At 36.7% G+C, this 20983-nt stretch overlaps 1 protein-coding gene across 1 annotated transcript; it reads left to right on the plus strand.

The window, feature by feature from the left end:
* The first annotated feature begins 7565 nt into the window (after nucleotides 1–7565).
* LOC140807795 (probable adenylate kinase 6, chloroplastic) lies at nucleotides 7566–20760 on the plus strand. The gene is given in 5 exon segments (XM_073164759.1): nucleotides 7566–8004; nucleotides 12341–12481; nucleotides 19684–19803; nucleotides 19805–19957; nucleotides 20415–20760. Coding segments are annotated over 5 exon segments (855 nt in total). The 5' UTR covers nucleotides 7566–7707; the 3' UTR covers nucleotides 20559–20760.
* The last annotated feature ends 223 nt before the right edge of the window (nucleotides 20761–20983 follow it).

Consider the following 20983-nt stretch of genomic DNA (forward strand, 5'->3'; position numbering starts at 1 on the left):
TTGAAAATACAGAGATGCTTACTAAACTCAACTGATTAATTATGATCACACAATTGATCTATGCTGATCAAATTATATTTAAGATTTTCAACATTTTTTCAATGATAATATACTATGGATAAGATTAATCTTACTCACAGTTATACGTTGAGAAGCATCTCCAAATGTGATCTTGGCTCTAGTAAACTTAATCAGTTTTGATAGCAGTTTAGCTTCACATATCACGTGCCTTGATTTTCCACTGTCCAAGTACTAAACTGACTCATTGATTTGTTCAGTTATTGTGTCTTTTAATCACAAATTACAAATACCTCTTTGTACACATATTTACTTGGGTCTAAACGGGATTAGTCCTTTTGGAACCCAACTCAGATTAGTTTAACCGATTGTCCACTTGATGTGTTCCAAATAGGTCGTGTGTGTGCGTGTGTGTACATGTGTGTGGTGTGTTCTGTGTGCAGTAGAATCCATATGTTGTTTACCCTTTCCAACTTCATTGATCATCCTATATAATTGCTGAACATGATTGCTGTTAAAATATCGGTTAGACTTGCCTTTCATCGAGTTATGCCTAGCTAGACTGGTTTGAACAGGCTTCCAGTTTGGTTTAACATTAAAACACTCAGGCATATAATCAACACCAAACTTTCTAACTTTGCTCATATCTTCAGTAGGCTTGAAAACTTGATGGATATGTTCTTGAAAATCATGTACCATAATGGATCTTACAAAGTGAATATATTTTCTTTTGCACATATTCAATTTTATTGAGTACTTGTCTCGGGAATGCTTTCTTTGTTGCTGAAACCAAGACCAGTTTTGTCCCCAACAGGTGTTTTGTAACTCTTGCATTTCAGTTAAGGTAAGTGAAGAATTATTCAAGGATGAAACTAGTTCAGTTACTTCATATTCTCATATTTAACCTTCTAGTTTTCATCATGTATTATCTCATTCTCAATTTTCAGCTTAGCAATCTTTGCTTTCAGACTTCACAATTCACTAGACTGTTCTTAGTGAGTTTCAGTTCGATTCTCTGGCAGGTCACTTTGCTTAGTTTTAATTTTCTCGAATGATTGAGAAAGTCTTTGATACTCATTGAACATGTCATAAAGTACGTTGACAATGTCCTCTCGTGTAAAGTCAGTTGATCTAAAGTCAAATACCTACTTGCTGGTACATTCCTACTCAGAATCATTGGCTATTAAACGTTACACTTCATCATCATCACTGAATCTAAATCGGCATAATTTGGATTGCTATGAAATAGTCAGTTTTGCCACAATTAAAATAGGCATTGGAGTCATTAGTTGACTCCCTATTATGATAGAATATTATGTTGGAGTTTGAAAAGTACCTTGATTCTTTTTTAGAAATTTGTCAAATTTCTTCATAAACAGTGACATGGCAATTTTGCAGCTGATTTTTCATTTGAAACTGAAGCGTCCACTTCTTTTTAACTTTTAAATGCTACAAAATTTTTTTTGCTTCTTTATAAAATTCGAAACCTTTAATTACACAACTTTTCAAAATCGTAAATGCACAAAAAAATTCAATAAATCGTCAACCATCAAAATCATTCGTCACCATTTAAAAATAATTCAAAATTGAAATTCAAAATAAAACATAAATCTTTAAATAGAAAATCCTCAAAATCTTTTCGTAAAACTTTTAAATACTAAATGAGTACGGAAAATAAATGTCTATCGGGAGTGTACTGCAAAAATCGATCCACTCAAGCGTCGGTGTCTCCCTTAATAACATGATCACTAGGGGTGATCAAAATTTTTTATTAACCGCTCAAACCGCCTGAACCGAATTGCACCGCACCTTTTTTCATAATATTTTATAAAAATAGTGATTTAAAATAGTAATCATAAACCGCACCGCATACGCGGTTCGGTTATTTTTTTTATGCCAAGAACCGCACCGAACCACACCAAACCGCACCGCCTAAACCGCTTGTCATAATATTAAGCCTAGAATTATAATAATTTGTAAACAACATATTCAAATAAAGAAGTCATCATTCATTATATCTCAACTCTCTTCAAAATTATTATTTTTACAAATAAAACTTATCTTTTTTCTTAATTATTATTCATATTAGTCTTTTATTAAAGTATTTATTTTTTTGCTACAATATTTTGTTTGAAATTTGAAAGTAAAAAAATAATAAAATAGTGTAAATGTCATTTTTGTTGTGAATGTGTTGTGTTGTTAAATTATTAACTTAGTTTTGAATCTTGATTATTGTTTTATCTATTTTGATCTTTATATGTTTGAACTATATTTTATATTTGAAGACAATATATTGTTGTTGTTTTCAAATAAATTAGAGTACATGTTCTAATATTTTTCATTAAAAAGACTGTAAACCTACCGCAACCGCTTGAAACCGCTCAAAACCGTAAGGCTAATTTTTAATGTAAAACCGCGATTAATTTTTCAAAATAGTAAACGACCGCATATGGCAATTCGGTTTGAATTGTTTTAAAAAAATCGCAATACAGCACCGTGATCACCCCTAATAATCACATGCAACATTCAAACCTAGTGAGTCTAATGACTCAACACGTTCTAAACATGAGTAGCAAATAATACATATACAAGTACATGCATTAATATCATACTTTTATTTAAAATAAGCTTTTAATCATACATATGTAGTAAAATCGTAAAATCGTGAAATCGTAAAGCTGTCAATCATTTATCATTTTGGGTGAAGTTTGATATTTGAAAGGGACTATCATTTTATCATTTGGTCGACTAATCAGTCTTAGCTCACTATTGCGCGTGAGGACGGGCACTAGGCACCGATATAAAAATGAAAATACAATTGTCGAGCTCTCTCTAGGTCCTTTCCCCGTAAACGGGCTCCTTCTAGGACTTTTTCCCTCACGATATTCCCAAAATTCATATATCATATCTTATTTGTCACAGTCAATTCACATCCTTCAAAATATTTATTTATTTTTTTCATAAACTATTGTATCATTTCCAAATGAAAAATAAAAATTTCACAACTTTACCATAAATCATAAAATCTCGTATTTTCATCATAAATATTTTAGAATTTCATTTAGCATGCATTATGATTCCTCAGGACACTTCCAACCTTTCGTACTACTCGGGACGTAAAATGACCATTTTGCCCTTGGGCCCTAAACTGCCCGATTTCTCTAAAATTCTCGATTTTGACATTTTCTTACTTTTATTGACTCGAGTCTATCTCAATTAATTATATAAGCTTAAATTCGACTTCTAATATTTTTATTTATCGTAAACTCGAGCTTTTCAATTTATTTCCTTAATTACTAAACCGTAAATCATTTTATTCCCAAATTAATTCAAAACTTAATATTTTCTTCCCAAACATTAAACATAGACTTTTTGTTCCTAAACTACCCCGTGAGCAATGAGCCAACCCCCGTGAACCCATGGATTCAGTTATGTTCTGTTCACACCCTATGACATAACCGAACCATCTCCCCACTTTCAAGCCATACACCTCTTTCCATCGAGCCGCACTCGAGCCCCCTTGGACCAGACCCCTTCAAGACCACGACCCATCCTTCTTGGACCCTCATTGACCCATCTAACCTAGCCCAGAGCCCTGCGCACGTAGCCCCAAGCAACCTGTGCAACTTCCCCTCCATGGCTGCGCCTCTTACGCTATACCCGTAGCAATCCTGCGGCTTCCACCCCTGGCCACCTTTCCGGCGTCCTGACCACCTTCCTAGAACTACATGAACCCATCTGGACCAGCCGCAACGCCCAGGCTTACCCTCAACAAAACCGAGCTGTGCGCAAATCACAATCATCACCACGCGTAGCCTGGTTTCTTTCTCCCTCGGACCAGCGGACCACCAGCCCTTAGCCACTCAGACCCTCACCATTCGTCCGCCTCTCAGACCGTTGTGAGCCTTCTGGTCCGAACCCAGGTGCTGCGCTCAGCCCCTGGCCTCATACACGATCGCGCATGTGTAACACCCTTGCATGGCCACAATTCCTCAAAACTACTTGTTTTCGTTCATGTCCCTGCATACTCTTTAAGCCTCGACCCACCCATCGACTCGTGTTTAAACGACTCTTTTCCTGTCCCTAGAGAAGTTTCGGTCTTTGCCATTTTTTATCCGCACGCCCCTCAGTCTTGGACATTTTGGCGTAGGTTGGTTAGGAATCATAGTGTACGTCGCAAAGGATCATAAAAACGTCAAAACATTAAAATAAATGTTCAAACGATAAATAAATTGTCTCATATAATTTCATGCTTAAATAAATATAAAACACACATATTATGATTTGAATGGTGCAAAAAGAAGGGTTTAAAATGTGACTTTGCCTTAAAAATACTCGAATAGTCCATAATCGTTGCGGGGAAGTCGGTAGGCATCGGAGCGACGTTTCGATTGTTTCTTTTGCGTAAAAGTGGCTTGAATCAATAGTGCTATGTATGATGAAGGATCGATGATGGTTGGATCAAAGGAAACAAGCCAAAAATCGAAATCCAAGGCTAGAAAACTTCTCGGCTGTTTGTGTGTGTGACCCAAGGTGTGATAGTGTGTGTGTTTTGTTTCTTCACGGCTTGTTACTATTTTCTATGCGTGCATTTACAGTTTAGGTGGGTTAAAAATACTAATAAATAACTTAAACGTAGTTTAGGTATAATAAAACACTAAACTAATAATTAAGTATCTTTTGATAGATAAATTAAACTTTATCTCAATTTTGAAAATAGATAATTAAATACATAAAACTCCTAATTCAACTTAAATATTTAAATGCTAAATAAATTAAGCATGACATAAAATATCTTATAAAAATATTTTACATCACATTTAAGGATTAAATTGCTAAATTTCAAAATTAACATTTTAAAACGATTAAAATCTTATAAATCGCTGATAAATCATTTAAATAACTATTTTTTTTGGTTTAAAATAAATATAACATCCAATTTTAGCACCTTAATCGTCTCCGATATCCGTTCTCCGTTCTGACTTCGAATATCCGAATAGAAAATCCTTAATTTCATGAATTCATGTAAAATAATGCAAATAATCATTTAATCATATTAAAATGTACCATTTTGCATTCAATACTATCTAAATAAAATAAATAAACAATTTAAATGATTCTCTTGCATGCGGTTTACGTGGACTGATTTTCTGAACGTTACAGAAACTGATGGTTCCAGTTTCACTGTAGTTTGAGCCTTAGCCATCTGAGATGTAGACTGATCGCCGTCTTTGATTTGAAATTCAAATTCATAAGCTTTTAAGTATACAAACAAATCATATAGCTCTATCTTGCTCAAATATTTGGATTCACGCATTTCTAAAGTCTTGAGATCCTATTCTTTTGGAAGTCATCTCATCAGCTTCAGAATCACTTTTCCGTTAATGTACACTTTTCCAAATACACTGAGTTCTATTATGATTCCATTAACTCTTTCATAAAAATCAGACATAGATTATATATGCTCCATCTTGGTATTGTTAAACTTTTGTATGGCCATGTAGAGCTTTTTTTCTTCCGTTTGCTCATTTATTTCACATAGTGAATCAATTTTCCAGATTTCTTTTGCAGTTTTCCACATTTTGATTTTGCTGAATATGTTTTTGTGAAGAGTTTTGTATAGAATATCTTTACCCACATTGTTAAGACTTGCTTTCTTTTATCATCATTCGTCCATTCGCTCATTGATTTTTCCAGCATTTGAGGAGCACCTTCATTGATGGCTATATTTGTATTTGCTTTTGGTATCTTCATTGGTCTATCCATGATGACGGACCATATATTGTCGTCTTGAGAATTAAATGAACATGCATTCTAATCTTCCAACCATCAAAATCTTCTTTAGAGAACATTATAATTTTAATGAATGATGCAATAAATGATATTTTTTTCAGGGACAAGAATGTACCTACTCTGATGCCATTTTTTAAGATCGAAGATAAAATTTACAGGGGGTAAATAAATTTAGCCAAAAATATTTCGTTTGGGTTAACAACACTGAAATTTGATTCTTGTCAATAAGTTTTTTAGCAAGTCAATTAATTGACCTGTGCAAAAGTAGGCTTGCTGAAAATGGTTGAACAAATGACTCAATAAAACTGGGTGCAGTAGATTGAATGCGAAATTTTTTCTAGATGTTCGGAGATTTCAATACTTCTACGTCATCTCTTCTTCCTCACGGAAGGCTTGCACTAAAAAAATTCGATAATTACAAGCACTGATCTAAAGAATTTTGATAAGTAAGACTTTTTACTTTCAATTACAAATAGTATTGAAAACTTTTAAGCATGAATGTGATCCTTGATCTGATCTGCTAATGAATCATTTGGCTATGCTGATTTTCAGTTAATTTGGCTTTAAAATCTTTATCGAGAGATTATCAGTTTTCGTTGTATGATTGAAAGACGGAATTATGTCTTGATTCAAGTCAACTTATCTATTTATACCTTCAACTGATAACGGTAACCTGTTCCAAATATATCCGTTCATGACTGTGGATGTCCTTGTTTTCAGGTCTTCGTCTTTTCTGATATATGCAAAATTATGACTGCAACTCTGATCATTAATCACTAATCGATGAAAAGGGAAAGGTTTATCTTTGACACCGATCCTTAATCACTTATCAGACTGATTTACCAGAAAGTGGAATATTTTATCCTGAATGAGAGATTTTCGGTAAATCTAAATCAGTCAACATTTTAGCTCACGATATTCTTCATACTGATTATCAGTTAAGTTACTAAAGAGTTAGACTACTGAATTCAGTTTATCTATAGAATTCTGTTGGGTTTCAATCACCATCACAAAAATTAAAATGTTCCAACATACACATATATTTATACGTATATTGTGTTTCAATGCCCAGTCTTTTTAAATATTTTTTTAAAAAATATTTACCCCGTTCGTGTTAATGACAGGACCTATTAAATTTGCCATTATTTTTTTTTCGCCCCTGCCAGAGACGAGACAGCTGAGAGTAAATTTTTATTTAATTCATCATATAATTTTGACAGTAGTTTGATAGAGTGTACAAAAACAATATAATTTGATAACACTTTTGGAAACGAACTACAATATGATTAAAAAAGACCCTTCCTTCACGTGTTTTTTTTTTTTAAAAAAAAATCCACAAAGTGTATAAAATAAAAAAAAATCCGCAAAGTGTATAAAATATACTTTCTAATATAAGATTATACAAATCCCACGTTCAAAAATATTTATAAGAACGCAGTTCATTTGTTTTTGAGAAACTAAAAAAACAGGTTTTTTTTAATTAAATAATAACAACTTGAAAAATTAAACGACCCTGGCTCCTTCGTTTTAAAATTTTATTGTTTTTTCTAAATTTTCTAAACTATTAATTTTTATTATTAAAATCTTATCATTATTTATTATTTAAAATAGATATTATTAAAATTTCATATATTTTATTTATAATTTTAAAAATTAACGTGACTTAATTTTCAAATGGCCGGCGCTTTATTAATTTTTTTCTTAAATTTTAGTAGTTTTTAATATTATTTAATAAAAAAATCCTAAAAAAAGCAAACCCACGTGCAATTTATGTCGCCTTTTCACCGCTTTCTTTCGTGGTTGGATTCAGTCGCTTCACTTCGTCAACCCAACCAGCCTCTGCAAAGTGAACATCTTCTCTCATAGTTTCAGTAATCAAGAAATTCAGTTCCACCAATGGCGGTTCTTAGCCGCCTGATTCAGAGGTGCAGAAGAAGCGGATCCCTTCCGAATTTCTGCACGAAATCTACCGAAACTGAGCTCCACAGGGTATCATCAGCTCTTTCTTCGGCACTACCGATTGAAAATTCCAAGGGAAAAAACAGAAATGTGCAGTGGGTATTCCTTGGATGCCCCGGTGTAGGCAAGGGGACCTACGCCACCCGCCTGTCGAGCCTCCTAGGGGTGCCCCACATCTCCACAGGCGATCTTGTCCGCCACCAGCTTTCTTCTCACGGGCCTCTCTCTGCGCAGGTCGCTTTTTTTAATTTTTGCTTCCCTAAACGTAGTTGATGTTGGTGGTAATTTTATGTTTATGTTAAACGGGGTATTTAGAAAATTGGAACGGTCAACCATTTCTTTTAAAACTGCATAAGGTCGTATTTTTAAAAATAACGGTGATCGATTAGGGTTAGATAAGAATAATAATTCATGTTAAACCTCTTTCTTGATTTAGTAGTTTTGTTTATCTTGTACTGATTTAGGAATTGGGATTAGATCTTCCGTGTCTGAATGAGTGGCGTGAAGTTGTGATTGTGCGAGAGTGGTGTTTTGTAGTGTGCCATGTTTCATCCCACAATTGTGAAAAGCCTACCTTGTGAGTTTATAACATCTTGGACACCCGAATCTCAGTAATTAGCTTTTGTGAGTTCTAACATTGGCATCAGAGCGACCTGCATATGTGTGAGGTACACAAAATCACCACGAGAAGGCCGCTACCTGCATACGTGTGGGGTACGCGAAGTCACTGTTGGAGTACCATTTTGTCGCACCAAATATGCAGTGGAAGTTTTAAAATTTTGTTTCGACTTTCGAAACATTTCTTGAGCGTCGTATGAATTAAAACATACATTGGGTGTTTAGAATATTTTACCTTTGCTTATGTAACGCTGGTATCGATTATTCCGGTTTTTAAGCGGATACAACACTTCTTGTAAATCCTTTTGAACGGATCTCTGTCTTTTTATCGTCTAATCAGGTCCACGATCGGAGACTGAATTCCTCGTGTAGAATGCACTAGAAATTTTACATGAATTTTTGTTGGGACTAGATCATCGGAATTCAGAGATCTGATGGGGACGGGCGGCGCATTGTGGAAGGGGGAGGGGCACCCGAGATTTGTTTTTTTTGTGAAAAAAACCAAGTGGCCGAAACTTTGAGATTTGGAGAGGAGGAGAAAATTCTGGTGGTTAAAATTTGTGTGTAAAAAGAAGTCTTTTTTCATATTATACTCAATGAAATATTTATAGATTTTGATTCCCTGATCACATCAAGAGTCTTTTTCCTATTAGGATTCATGATCCTACTCTAATCAAGATTTCTATTTTCATTAATTAATTAAAATTTTCATATTTTATATATCATGCAAAGTCAATTATGCATACATATCCACATTATTTTATTTTCTTAATTAATTGTTAATCAATTAATCAATTCTAGACGTCTCTAGAATATTTCATGAGAATTATGTACATATAGTATATTTTAAATTTATTAAATAAATAATTGTGAACTCGTTATAACCCCGATTGACGATCAGATAATACCGATGTACCGAGGGTACAAATCTTGTTCATGTAATGAAAATTGAAAATTTCGAAGATCAAAATTTTCACTGATCCAATTTTTGCCGTTGCCAGTTTTGTGAACTTTTTCACCAATCCAGGCAGTTTCACTCTCCTCACTTAATTAGTAGTTAAGCTAACTTTCACAACTTCCAATACATGAAATCCACTTATAAACTCCTTTATAAGCAGTCTATTTGATATCTGCCAAACTACAATCGCCAAATTCAAGTATTTGAACTTGAATATCTCAACGGGAACACAAAATCTGATAATTTGTGTAACCCTTAATGGTTCAGGGATACAACTAGCCGTGTATTCACAAATTATTGTGATTCAGAATAATATTTGTTCTTATTCGGTCTTACCCTAATTAGCCCCATTCTTTTCATCAACACCTTGATCAAGAATGTTAGAAGTCGAGTCTGATTGCACCTATCGGATCATGGTAAGAACGTCTAGTAACATCACTACATGATCTCTTAGATATTGCTGATAGTGCCTGCAAGAACTTTAAGTTATGGTTAGCATACCATATGGTCCCTTCATCTCATATATTCCGATCAAATCTGCAACCATTGGTATATCGAGCGTTGCATATAAATTAGATAACGATGTGATGTATCTTTGAGTAGTAAAAGCGACATGATATGTGCAACTGAGGAAATAGCTTTTCAATATGCACATGTCTTACTCTGGTCAGAGATTCATTGCATTATTAACTCATCAGATCACATTGGATATTTTCGCCGGTAGCAAACAGTGAATCCCGAATACAATGCTTTTGCTCTTGCTTATTTTGAAACTACACTCAACCTTACCACCTGATGACCTTCAATGGAGTCGATAAACGGATCAGAGTGTATGCTAGTACGTAAAGCATCTACATTGTCTCTGGTCAAAGGACTAATGGTGTACAACCATAATCGCGAACTATTCCACTCGATAAGTGATAACTACTTGGACAGTCCAAGGGAGTGTTATTCAGTGAATCATCAAATGATCATATGAATGGACATCTCAATGCCCTTGCCAATGGAACATAGCATTTACATCATATATATTAGTCTTAAGCTCAAGTGACCTTTATCCTTATTGTAAGCGGCAGATTCAACTAGGAACCTGTTTAGAATGTACGGTACAATTCTTAATGAGTTTCATGATCTTACGTGGAGAGGCAGACCTCTTGACACTTCTTGCATATTCAAGGACTTTATCTATGCAGTTTGCATGAGTATACAGATAAAGAGATGACATAATTGGATAAAACCGTAAAATATTATGAAAATAAAGATTGTTTTCACATCAGAGTTAATAAAGCCTAAACCACAAGTTGATTCGGGGCACTTACTCTAACAGTCACCACAGTTGTGGACGTCGGTTCTGAAAGGGGATGTATTGTTATATGTGTTCGTTCCACATCACTTGTGAAAAGCTTGGTATGTGCCTATGTGGGTTTATAACCTCTTGGGCACTCTCCACTCAATAACTAGCTTTCGAGGGTTTATGAGACTGAAATGTAAAATGGTATAGCTATTTGGTAAGATTTGTCAATCAGTTCGTAGAGGAACCTATTTTGTGAAGTACTGTTTGTGCCGGCTTGAGGATATTTGGAATTTTCGGAAGCCAATTTAATATGGGACTGATTGATTATTTTCTGATTAAAGAATTAAACTGATGTAAAATGCTGCTATGCGTAACAAAAAATCATTCATACTTGTGGGGTTATTTTGTTGGGCAAGCAAAACGATTTCTTGTCGAGAAGAAAATTTTACTATCCTGATTACCCTTCATAGCCTAAATCACATGTCAGGCCCATGTGCCCATGCAAACGACAATATGTATAGTGGGCTCCATTAACAACTAATTCACATCAATTGTTGTCTTTCGGAGGTAACTAACCAAGTTGCAAGAAGAGTCGTATATAGTTTCTTATATGACTTTTCAAACCTCGATCACAAGCCATTGTATAACATCGTATTATGGCCCAAAGTTGGAATCTGTACAAGACTTAAGCATACACCTGAGACCCTTGATGTCATAAATTGCTCTCTTTGTACTACCTGACCTGAAGATCTTTGGGTTCATTTCATGAGGATCAATTGCGGGTAGGACCTATTGGTTTCCAAGTGTAGGCTAACCCTTCTCATGGATACATAAGCATCATCACAACATTATGTCAGTGACAGTTCCTAGTATGTCTACATTTCTCATGAGATATTTTATAAATTCTTTCAAAACTGAGTGAAAATTAACATCACATTGCATGCATGCTCTAAAACCTTCCCAGGGATCAGGAATTCTCATCTTAGTGCCATAGTATATGTGGAATAGTGATATGTCGACGTGGAATAGTGAAAGTGACATGTAGTACAAATCACTTGCTTTAGATAACTTTTTTGTACTTTTCTTGGAAAGATGAACTATATCTAGAACCAGGAATAAAATCCATGTAGCATGAACAACTTGGAGATATAATAGCATTAAGAACTCTCTGTGATTTGAATATCAAAGTTTAAGAAGATTAATTTATGCATCAGTAGTTGACTTCTTGCGTGTTTAACACAAACAATGCTCTTATTTTTACAAAAACTGATACTGCAATTTGGAACAAAGACTTTTAAGTAGAGTTCGTAGGTGTATTACAGGGGGTTAGCTATGAATATTTCTTGAACTGTGTTTAGTTGTCAAAGGATTACCTAACACTGATAAATCACGGGAGCTTCCCATTTGCTTGGTCATTTTTTGGCTTTAAACTGTGTGTTTTTGTTGGGAGTTACTTAAGAAACTTAGCCGGAAACATACTTGCTTCTTTAATGGTCATAGAAAGTTTGTATCGCAATGCAGTACTTTATCGCAATATTTGGATTGCTAATGGTTTTTTGGCTTAAGAGTCTGTATAGACAACTTACACCAACCGCTGACTCTAGTTATTATTTTAGGTTTTATACATTGAAGCCCTCTTCATTTTGTTATTTCATATTCTTATTTGGCCATTTCTTTGTTTACTCTCTTAATTTGAGCAGCTGGCTGCGATTGTTAACCGAGGAAAGTTACTTTCAGATGAAATAATTATCGATATGCTTTCCAAACGTCTTGAAGATGCTCAGACTAAAGGTGAAACAGGATTTATTCTTGATGGTTTCCCGCGAACTCTAAGACAGGCGGTGAGCAATAGCTTCTAAACTAGCAAATAACATTCTATCGGATGCATGCAGCTTGTTGTTTGGGGTATTTAGAACACACTATCCTCTTGTTGTCATCCTTCCCTGTTGCCCCATAAATGATAACAAACATCACCCCATCATCATATTTTTTTTTTTTTTTTATAAGAAACTTATTTTATTAATAATACGTTAAGAATGTTTACATAGTGGACTGGTGGTCCACTCGCTTAACGAACAACAACAACAAAGCAAAAATGTCACTGATACACATAATCCCAACTTCTCAAAAGATCTAAGACTGATACGTTCTTAAAATCATTATGATTGCCAATCCACATCGCAATATTAAGCTTTATTTTGTCCCAGCAACTCTCCGCATTTTCTTCAATTTCTTCGAAAACCCTCTTGTTTCTTTCTAGCCATGTTGTCCAACATAAGCACTGAACAACTACGAACCAAAAAGATCTGCCCCTTGATCCCAAATGCTGTCCTAAGTCCATATTCAGTACATCAGTTGTAGAGTTAGGCATCACCCACACCAAATGAAGTTCTTGCAAAGCTCTATGCCACAGTGATAATGTGAATGGACAATGAATTAGCAAATGATTCTGCGTTTCTGATGCGTTTCTACAAAGTACACACCAATTAGGTCGCAACGCAATGGAAGGCCATCTTTTTTGAATCATCTCCGAGGTGGGTAGCTTACCCAAAGACACTATCCAAGAAAACATTTGGATTTTTGTCGGAACTGGAGTTTTCCAAATAACATTGGAGACCGAAGAAATTGGGAAGCGATTAAGAGGAAAGAACGAATCGTAAAATGATCTAACCGAGAAAATACCCGAAGGATCCCCTTGCCACCGCAGAAAGTCATCTACCCCTTCTATCAATCTCACTGAATCTAGAATCCCTAACAACTCGGACAATTGATCCATCTCCTCATCCCTGATAGCCCTTCTAAATTCAAAATCCCAAGACAGAGTAGACGTGACACTATCAAAAATTGCGACAAAGGATATCGGCATATTACGGATCGAAGAAAGCTGAAACAAAGCTGGAAAAAGATCTTTAAAAGAAGAATCCCCCCACCATCTGTCCTCCCAAAACCTCACCTTGTTACCCCCTCTCACCTTAAATACAACCATCTGTTTAAAAGTCGGGTAAATTCGGGAAATGTACTTCCATGGGCATCTGAACGTGACATTTAACGCCAACCCAGCATCCCACAAGTTCTCTTGTAACCCATATTTGCTCACTATTATCCTTTTCCACAATGTCTCACCCTCCACAAAAAATCTCCACCACCACTTTCCAAGCATCGCCTTGTTTCTCAAACTTATGTTTGCCACCCCTGTTCCTCCTTTATCTTTCGGTTAACACACCTTTTCCCACGCAACCAAATGACAATGAGCTTCACCATCCGCCCCGTCCCAAAGAAAGTTTCTGGATATCTTCTCCAATGCCTCCACTATACTTCTCGGCATCTTGAATAATGACAGAAAGTAAATCGGAATAGAATTTAAAACCGAAATTATCAAAGTGAGCCTACCACCTCTGGACAGGAATGATTTTTTCCAATTTGCCAATTTTTTTGATACCTTAGTCACAATGGGTGCCCAAAAAGAGGTTTTCAACGGATTACCACCCAAGGGCATTCCAAGATAATTGATAGGCCACTCCTCCCTTCTACAGCCCACTTCCTGTGCCAAAGATTCTGTCTCGACCTGGTCACGATGAATTCCCAACAATGCGCTTTTATTCCAATTAATTTTTAATCCCGACATGTCGCAGAATGATTGTACCACTTTGACCAAGAATCTTATATGATCATCTGTTTGCACGAAGAAGAGTGTGTCATCGGCAAACTGAAGGTGTGATATCTCTACCCTTTCTCTACCAACTTCTATTCCCCTTATGAAATTTGTCTGCTTCGCCTTATCAATTAATCTTCCCAATACGTCCACCACTAAGTTGAACAAAAACGGTGATAATGGATCACCTTGTCTCAACCCTTTGAAAGCTTTGAACTTTCCTCTCGGTCTACCGTTGATCAAGATAGAGAAGGACACATTTGACAGACAACCTCTCATCCATGACCTCCATCTTCCACCAAACCCTTTTTTCACAAGAACAAAATCCAAGAATTCTCAATCCACATTATCATATGCTTTCTCGAAATCCACCTTCAAGACCCATCTCTTTTTTTTCTTTGTTCTCCCCTCTTCCACCAATTCATTCGCAATTAGACCGCAATCCATAATTTGTCGTCCCTCAATGAAAGCATTTTGAGATTCAGAAATGGTTGCTGCAATGACAGTCTTTAGCCTCTTCGACAGTACCTTTGCTATGATCTTATACACACTCGTTACCAGGCTTATCGGTCTAAAATCCTTGACATTATTCGATTCCACTTTCTTACGAATCAAACAAATATATGTCTCATTCGTCACGGCATTTATTATTCCTCGTTGAAAGAATTCCTCAAAAACCTTCATCAAATCCATTTTCACCAAATCCCAGCATTGTTGGAAAAAAGCCAACGTGAAACCATCGGCCCCCGGGCTCTTGCTACCATCGCAAAGGAACACAGCTTGTTTAATCTCTTCTTCAGAAAAAGGCCTTTCTAAATCTGCACTCATCTCATCATCGATTGGACTCCATTCCACCCCTTCAATGCCCCAGCTCCTCACATTTGACAGTCCATACAAATCCCTGTAATACTGGACAATAATAGAGACAATTTCATTCTCGTCTCTCGTTATCGTTCCATCAATTCTTTCCAATCTGTCAATGATAGCTTTGTTGTTACGTTGAGTTAAGATTGAGTGGAAGAACTTTGTGTTTCTATCCCCTTCCGTAATCCATTTAATTCTGCTTTTCTGGTTATTAATTTGATTCTTGCGACATACCAATTCTTCCAGCAGCACTTTTGTTTCTATCCTATCATTCGAGACCTCTTGCGAACCCCGACCCTCACTTTCCAGCTTATCCAATCTGCTTATTTTATTGACTAATTCTGCAATTTTCATATCCACCATCCCGAACACTTCCTCATTCCATTTTTTGATATCACCCTTTGAAGCCCTTAATTTCATCATAAATCTATAACCCTCCCATCCTTGAAAGCTCGAATTGTTCCACGTTTGTTGCATAAAGTTTCTGAACCCTGGATGCCTCAACCACACATTTTCGAATCTGAAAGGAGTCGGACCCCACTTAGGTTTAACCAAATCACAGACCACTGGGTGGTGATCCGAAATAATCCTGGGCAATAGAGATTGCCTATAAGAAGGATAAATTTCAGACCACCCCACCGTGAACAAGAATCTGTCCAATCTGCAGCAAATGGCCGATTCTCTAAAGTTCGACCATGTGAATTTTCCATTAAGTAGGGGAGGATCGATCAACTCCAGTTCTTGAATCAGTGCATCAAAACAGCTCATGCTTGTTGTTTGAGAAAGACTATTAATCTTCTCGGTGACTGATCTGACCACATTGAAATCACCTCCCACGCACCAACGATCTCCGCATAGAACCCTCAATCCCGCCATCTCATCCCAGAAATTACCTCTCAATCTAGGTTGACAAGGTCCATAGACCGCCGTGAACCACCAATCTATGATATTATCCTTTTGTATATGAATCGAAATCGAGAATTCCCCAATCAAATTATCCTTAACCGAAATGTTCCTAGGATCCCACATCATCAGTATTCCCCCAGACCGACCAATAGCAGGTAGAATGATCCACTCCACGAACCTCGACTTCCATATACTTGCAATAAATCTACGATCCGCCACTTCTCTTTTCAACTCCTGCAAAATTATTAAATCCGGTTTTTCCTTCACAAGGACAGCACGTATCAAAGCCCGGCGTGATGCCGAACCACTCCCCCTAATATTCCATGAAATAATTCTCATCGATACACCGCTTCTACCCTTGACGCCACTCTATCGCAATGAGATTCACTACTGTCCAGCCACCTCCCCACCTTCGTTTATATTCAAGAATCATATCTTCACTACGCCCATAGCTGACAAACAATCATTATCATCCACATTTTTTAGCTCCTTTAGCTCGACTTGCCCCGATGTTACTTCTTTCACCTTGCCATTATGTTGCCCCAGGGAATTATTTCCTGAATTACCCAACTTAACCACAGTAGGTGTATTTCCCACCCCGCCTATTATCTCAGCCCCTCCCCCCCGATCCTGGAATGAACCTATAGGAGACAAAGAATGGAAAGAGGATAGAATAGGATTAGAGATATCGGGCTTATTGCCACCCTTACTCGGAGACTCTTCAAAAAAGACCCCCAAATCGTCGAATTCCGATGAATGTACAGTCGATTGATCAGAGATGAGACTTCCTTCAGCACTGGATTCGTCACCTTCATCCGAGAAATTTGGATTCATATCTTTCTCCCAGTTTTCGTCGTCCCTTCCTGTAAAATCATTGTAATTTTCGATAAATGGAATATTTGGTTCTTCACCCACTGGCCCGTAATATGTGTCAGCGATTGCCTTGCATTTCTTCCTACTATAGACGTACTCAAATTCTCTCTGTTTTGGAGTAGTCTGCAAAGAATCAATTGTCCCTGTGTGAAATGCACTCTCTGCTTTTGGATGAATTCTTTTCATAATCTTGATCTGCTTCCCTACGGTACCAAGGTTCGGAGTAGCAATTGCGACCTTCAGAATTATGCATGATTACCTTAGCTTTCATATCTTTGGCATTTTGGTTGTTGTCCATGCTCGGTAGGTCATCTTCCGTTTTCTTTTTCGCACTTGCTTCTGTAATTTTGGAACCTGTCAAGCTGCCCCAACCTGGTAATATTCTAGCACCATTAACCACCACTTGAGCATAAGATCTCTTTTCAAAAATATCATAAGCTGACGAATCGACCGAATCCACCATGATGCGAATGGTCATAGATCCTCTGAGAGTTTGAATCCTTAAGTTTCTGTTGATGAACCCACCTTCAATACCAACTACTTTGATTTTTGCTGCTGATAGATCTTTAAGTAGCACTGTGTCTTGGCTAATATTCAACAAACCACCACACTGATCACCAATTTCCTTGAACAATTGTGTTGACCAAAGGTCCCAAGGTAGCCCCATTAATCGCACCCAGCTGTTGCAACACTCGAAAGTTTCTTCTTCAGTATTGGTATTCTGATTCCACTTCTCAAACGACAAGCTGTTTTTCTTTTCCAGAAAAACTTTTTTCAATCTTAGGTAGAAGGCTGCATCCTCGTCATTCTGTGGCCACCAAGCTGCCTTGTTAGCTTGAAAAGGAAACAAATCGACCTTCCTCTGAACCGCTCTTCCAAGGGTAATACGAACCATGTTCCATGATATGTTGACGCACTCCTTTGTAATGATCAGTGCTTTGCTCCAATCCTTCACCAAACAAACCGGTAGTTGTTCCAGCGTAGCAACCTCAGGAATTCTTTTGTTGTGATACGTCGAAATGACCTTGAAACGCTTCTGATCTTTTTCCAAGTTATCTCTTTCTACTCTGGTACTCGGTGACTTGTACGTGCGAATTGACATAAGTTTGGACATATTATGTGCCATCCATTTCCATCCCGAGTAGAATCGTCCGCTTGGTATGATGATACGTTGCGTCTTTCCTCTCCAAACAATCTTAGATAATTCCAAATAGCTACCTCGTCCATTCGTAGTTTTCTGCAGCGATATGACAGCCTCTTTGCCTCTGAATTTCTTAAATTGCGAACAAGGAAATGGTTTATCGATGTATTCCTTGATTGTTGCCAAAAACCAGTATAAACTGTTGCAGTCCAACTCCATCCTATAAGTTGCATTTCTAGTTCTTTCTATCACTATCAGTGTATCTCCCCTTATGCCCTTGCATAATAAGAACAGCTTGTGTTCGATTTTGGTCTCACAACTTGTTTTGAGTTGAGCCCTGGTTAGCAAACGATTCATCTCCTTTGACTTTAAAGAAAGGAAAATGGCTACTGGAAATCAGAAATCCGTGAACGGGCGGTTACAGAAGTAGGAAGGGATAAATAGGTTTATCAGAAGCTAAGGACGGTGGTCGGAAATCAGTCGGAAAGGGTTAACGAGAGTGAGGTTTGGAACGATGTGAGCAAAGGAGGCGTACGGTGGATAGAATGGGTTGAAAAGGTCGCGGTTGGCTTGGGGATAGTCGGCGACGGACGGCGACCGTCGCCGGAGGAAGGGGACGGTGCAGTCAGGTGGGATCTTTAGATAAAGGAGGTGAAGGGATGCTTTCGGTTACATTATGAGATCAGGTGAGAAGGAAGTGAGAAGTGGGGCAGAGGAGGCAGAGAGGAAGGATTAATCCAGGGATAAAAACCGGCATACCTCTCAAGATCCTCGTATCTCCATATTTCAATTCTCATTCTGAAAATATTTTTCCCTCCGTTTCACATCATTAACATAATTATTACTTATGACTTAAGCTATTAATATTTTTTATGCTTTTCTATGGTTAATAAGATCATGCGATCATTGGTCTAAACGTGTGAGGTCTATGTTTGACTCACATAAGAAAATTTTGAGACAATACTGACCATTACGTTTACACTGAGGGCAATACCTAGGGTAGGTCGAACTCGATCATTTTCTATACATCTACATCCTATTATATTGCTGATGGAAAGCCTATTATTTTTACTATCTTTGGAAATTTAAATGAGCTGACAAAAATATGTCCACTCTCATTTTCAACAAAAAACTAAGGAAAAAGAGGCCTGTAAATGTATTTTATTTCTTTAATAATATAATGACGCCATACTTCATTTATTTTATGTAATGAATCTCACATAATTTATTCCTGGATATCTCTTTCTCGCTTACTTCAATATCATCTATGATTTCGTTTAGATTCAAATATTTTTTTTTTGACTAAACTAAGTTAATTATATAACTAAGTATTGATTATATTTATAATTCATAATATATATTTGTACATGTGATGAGTGTTATTGAAATCCTAAAATATATATTTCTTCAAGACAATAGCAAAGTACATCATATTTCTCCAAAATTATATCCCTAGAATGGAGAATGTGAGCCCGCACAAACCCTGTGTATTTGCAAACATCAGCTGGCTTAGTTTTGTGCGTTTTAGAATTTGTGTGGATGATTTGTTAATTGGAAACACAGAGTTATAGCCATTACTTAATGGTGTTTCATTCCCTGTTATGCAGGAAATCCTGGATAAGGTGACAGATATTGACTTGGTAATAAATCTGAAACTGCGGGAAGAAGCTCTAATAGCAAAGTGCCTCGGGCGACGAATTTGCAGTGAGTGTGGGAGGAACTACAACTGTTGCTTGTATCGATATCAAGGACAAAGATGGAAGTAATAGAATGTACATGCCTCCCCTTCTACCTCCTTCACAATGTGAATCGAAACTAATTACACGGTCCGATGACACTGAAGAAGTTGTTAAAGAACGTATACGGGTTTATGATGAAATGGTAATCCATCATCTTATTAAAATTTTATCAATCAACTTCCTGGTGGATTGTTTTTTCTGTCAACAATTTCATAATTTTTTCATTATTTGAAGTTCTTTAGTTTCTAAGTAGTTTTTGCACTTAACCTTGACATCCTGTGAAGGTAGTAGTGTTTGTTTGTTTGTTTGTTTTTTTTTTTGAAAGATGGGAATTTGTTTATGAGAAGGAAAAAACACAGTCCTAGGTGGCACTCCCCCCCACCCCCAAATAAAAAAAAAACACCTGCTCTATGAGAGAGATGGCAGTCTCATACATATGTAGTTAAAAGCCTAAAAAGCCTAAACTTCACCTGTTTTTGTTTAAGGTGTAGCTAAGAGCCTGAGAAGACTAGGCTTCCGTTGTGTGTTATACATAATCATGAACTTGGAATTTCAGTTGCATAACATATGGCTTGGCTTGGAAACATCCAAATTTGCAGAGTCGACCCGTGGAGGAATTCTACCGCAATTGCGGGAAGTTGTTGGAGTTTGATCTTCCTGGAGGAATTCCTGAATCCTGGCCGAAACTGCTTCATGCACTAAATCTTGATGATCACGAAGACAAAAAATCCGCAGCTGCTTGAGTATATCTATCTACTGAGCTCTCATATATATCTATATATTGGGTAAATAAATCATTCTTTGCTTGTGAATTCGACATTATTGTATTAATGTTTCGGAGAAATTATTTGATAAATGTAAGGAGTATGGTGAAAATAACGTTCTGTATTCTTTCTTGGGGGCACCGGCTCGTCTTCAAGTTTATTAATAGTTAATTGTGTGTTATACAGATGTAATTTATTAGGCTTTCGATAAGTGCAAAATGCACTTTTATTATTTGTATTTAACTTGGGGAGATTCTTGAGTAGGTTTTAAATGATTTGTTGTAGTTTGGAAGCTTAGGATGAGAGTTTGGAATATTAAAATGCTGAATCGGGAAGTGCAAAAGATGCAAAAATACAGAAGCTACAGCACACCCCTGCTTATATTTACACGGCACCCGTGGATA

Source organism: Primulina eburnea, chromosome 12, assembly GCF_022965805.1.
Source record: "Primulina eburnea isolate SZY01 chromosome 12, ASM2296580v1, whole genome shotgun sequence".
In the NCBI taxonomy this organism is placed as follows: domain Eukaryota; kingdom Viridiplantae; phylum Streptophyta; class Magnoliopsida; order Lamiales; family Gesneriaceae; genus Primulina; species Primulina eburnea.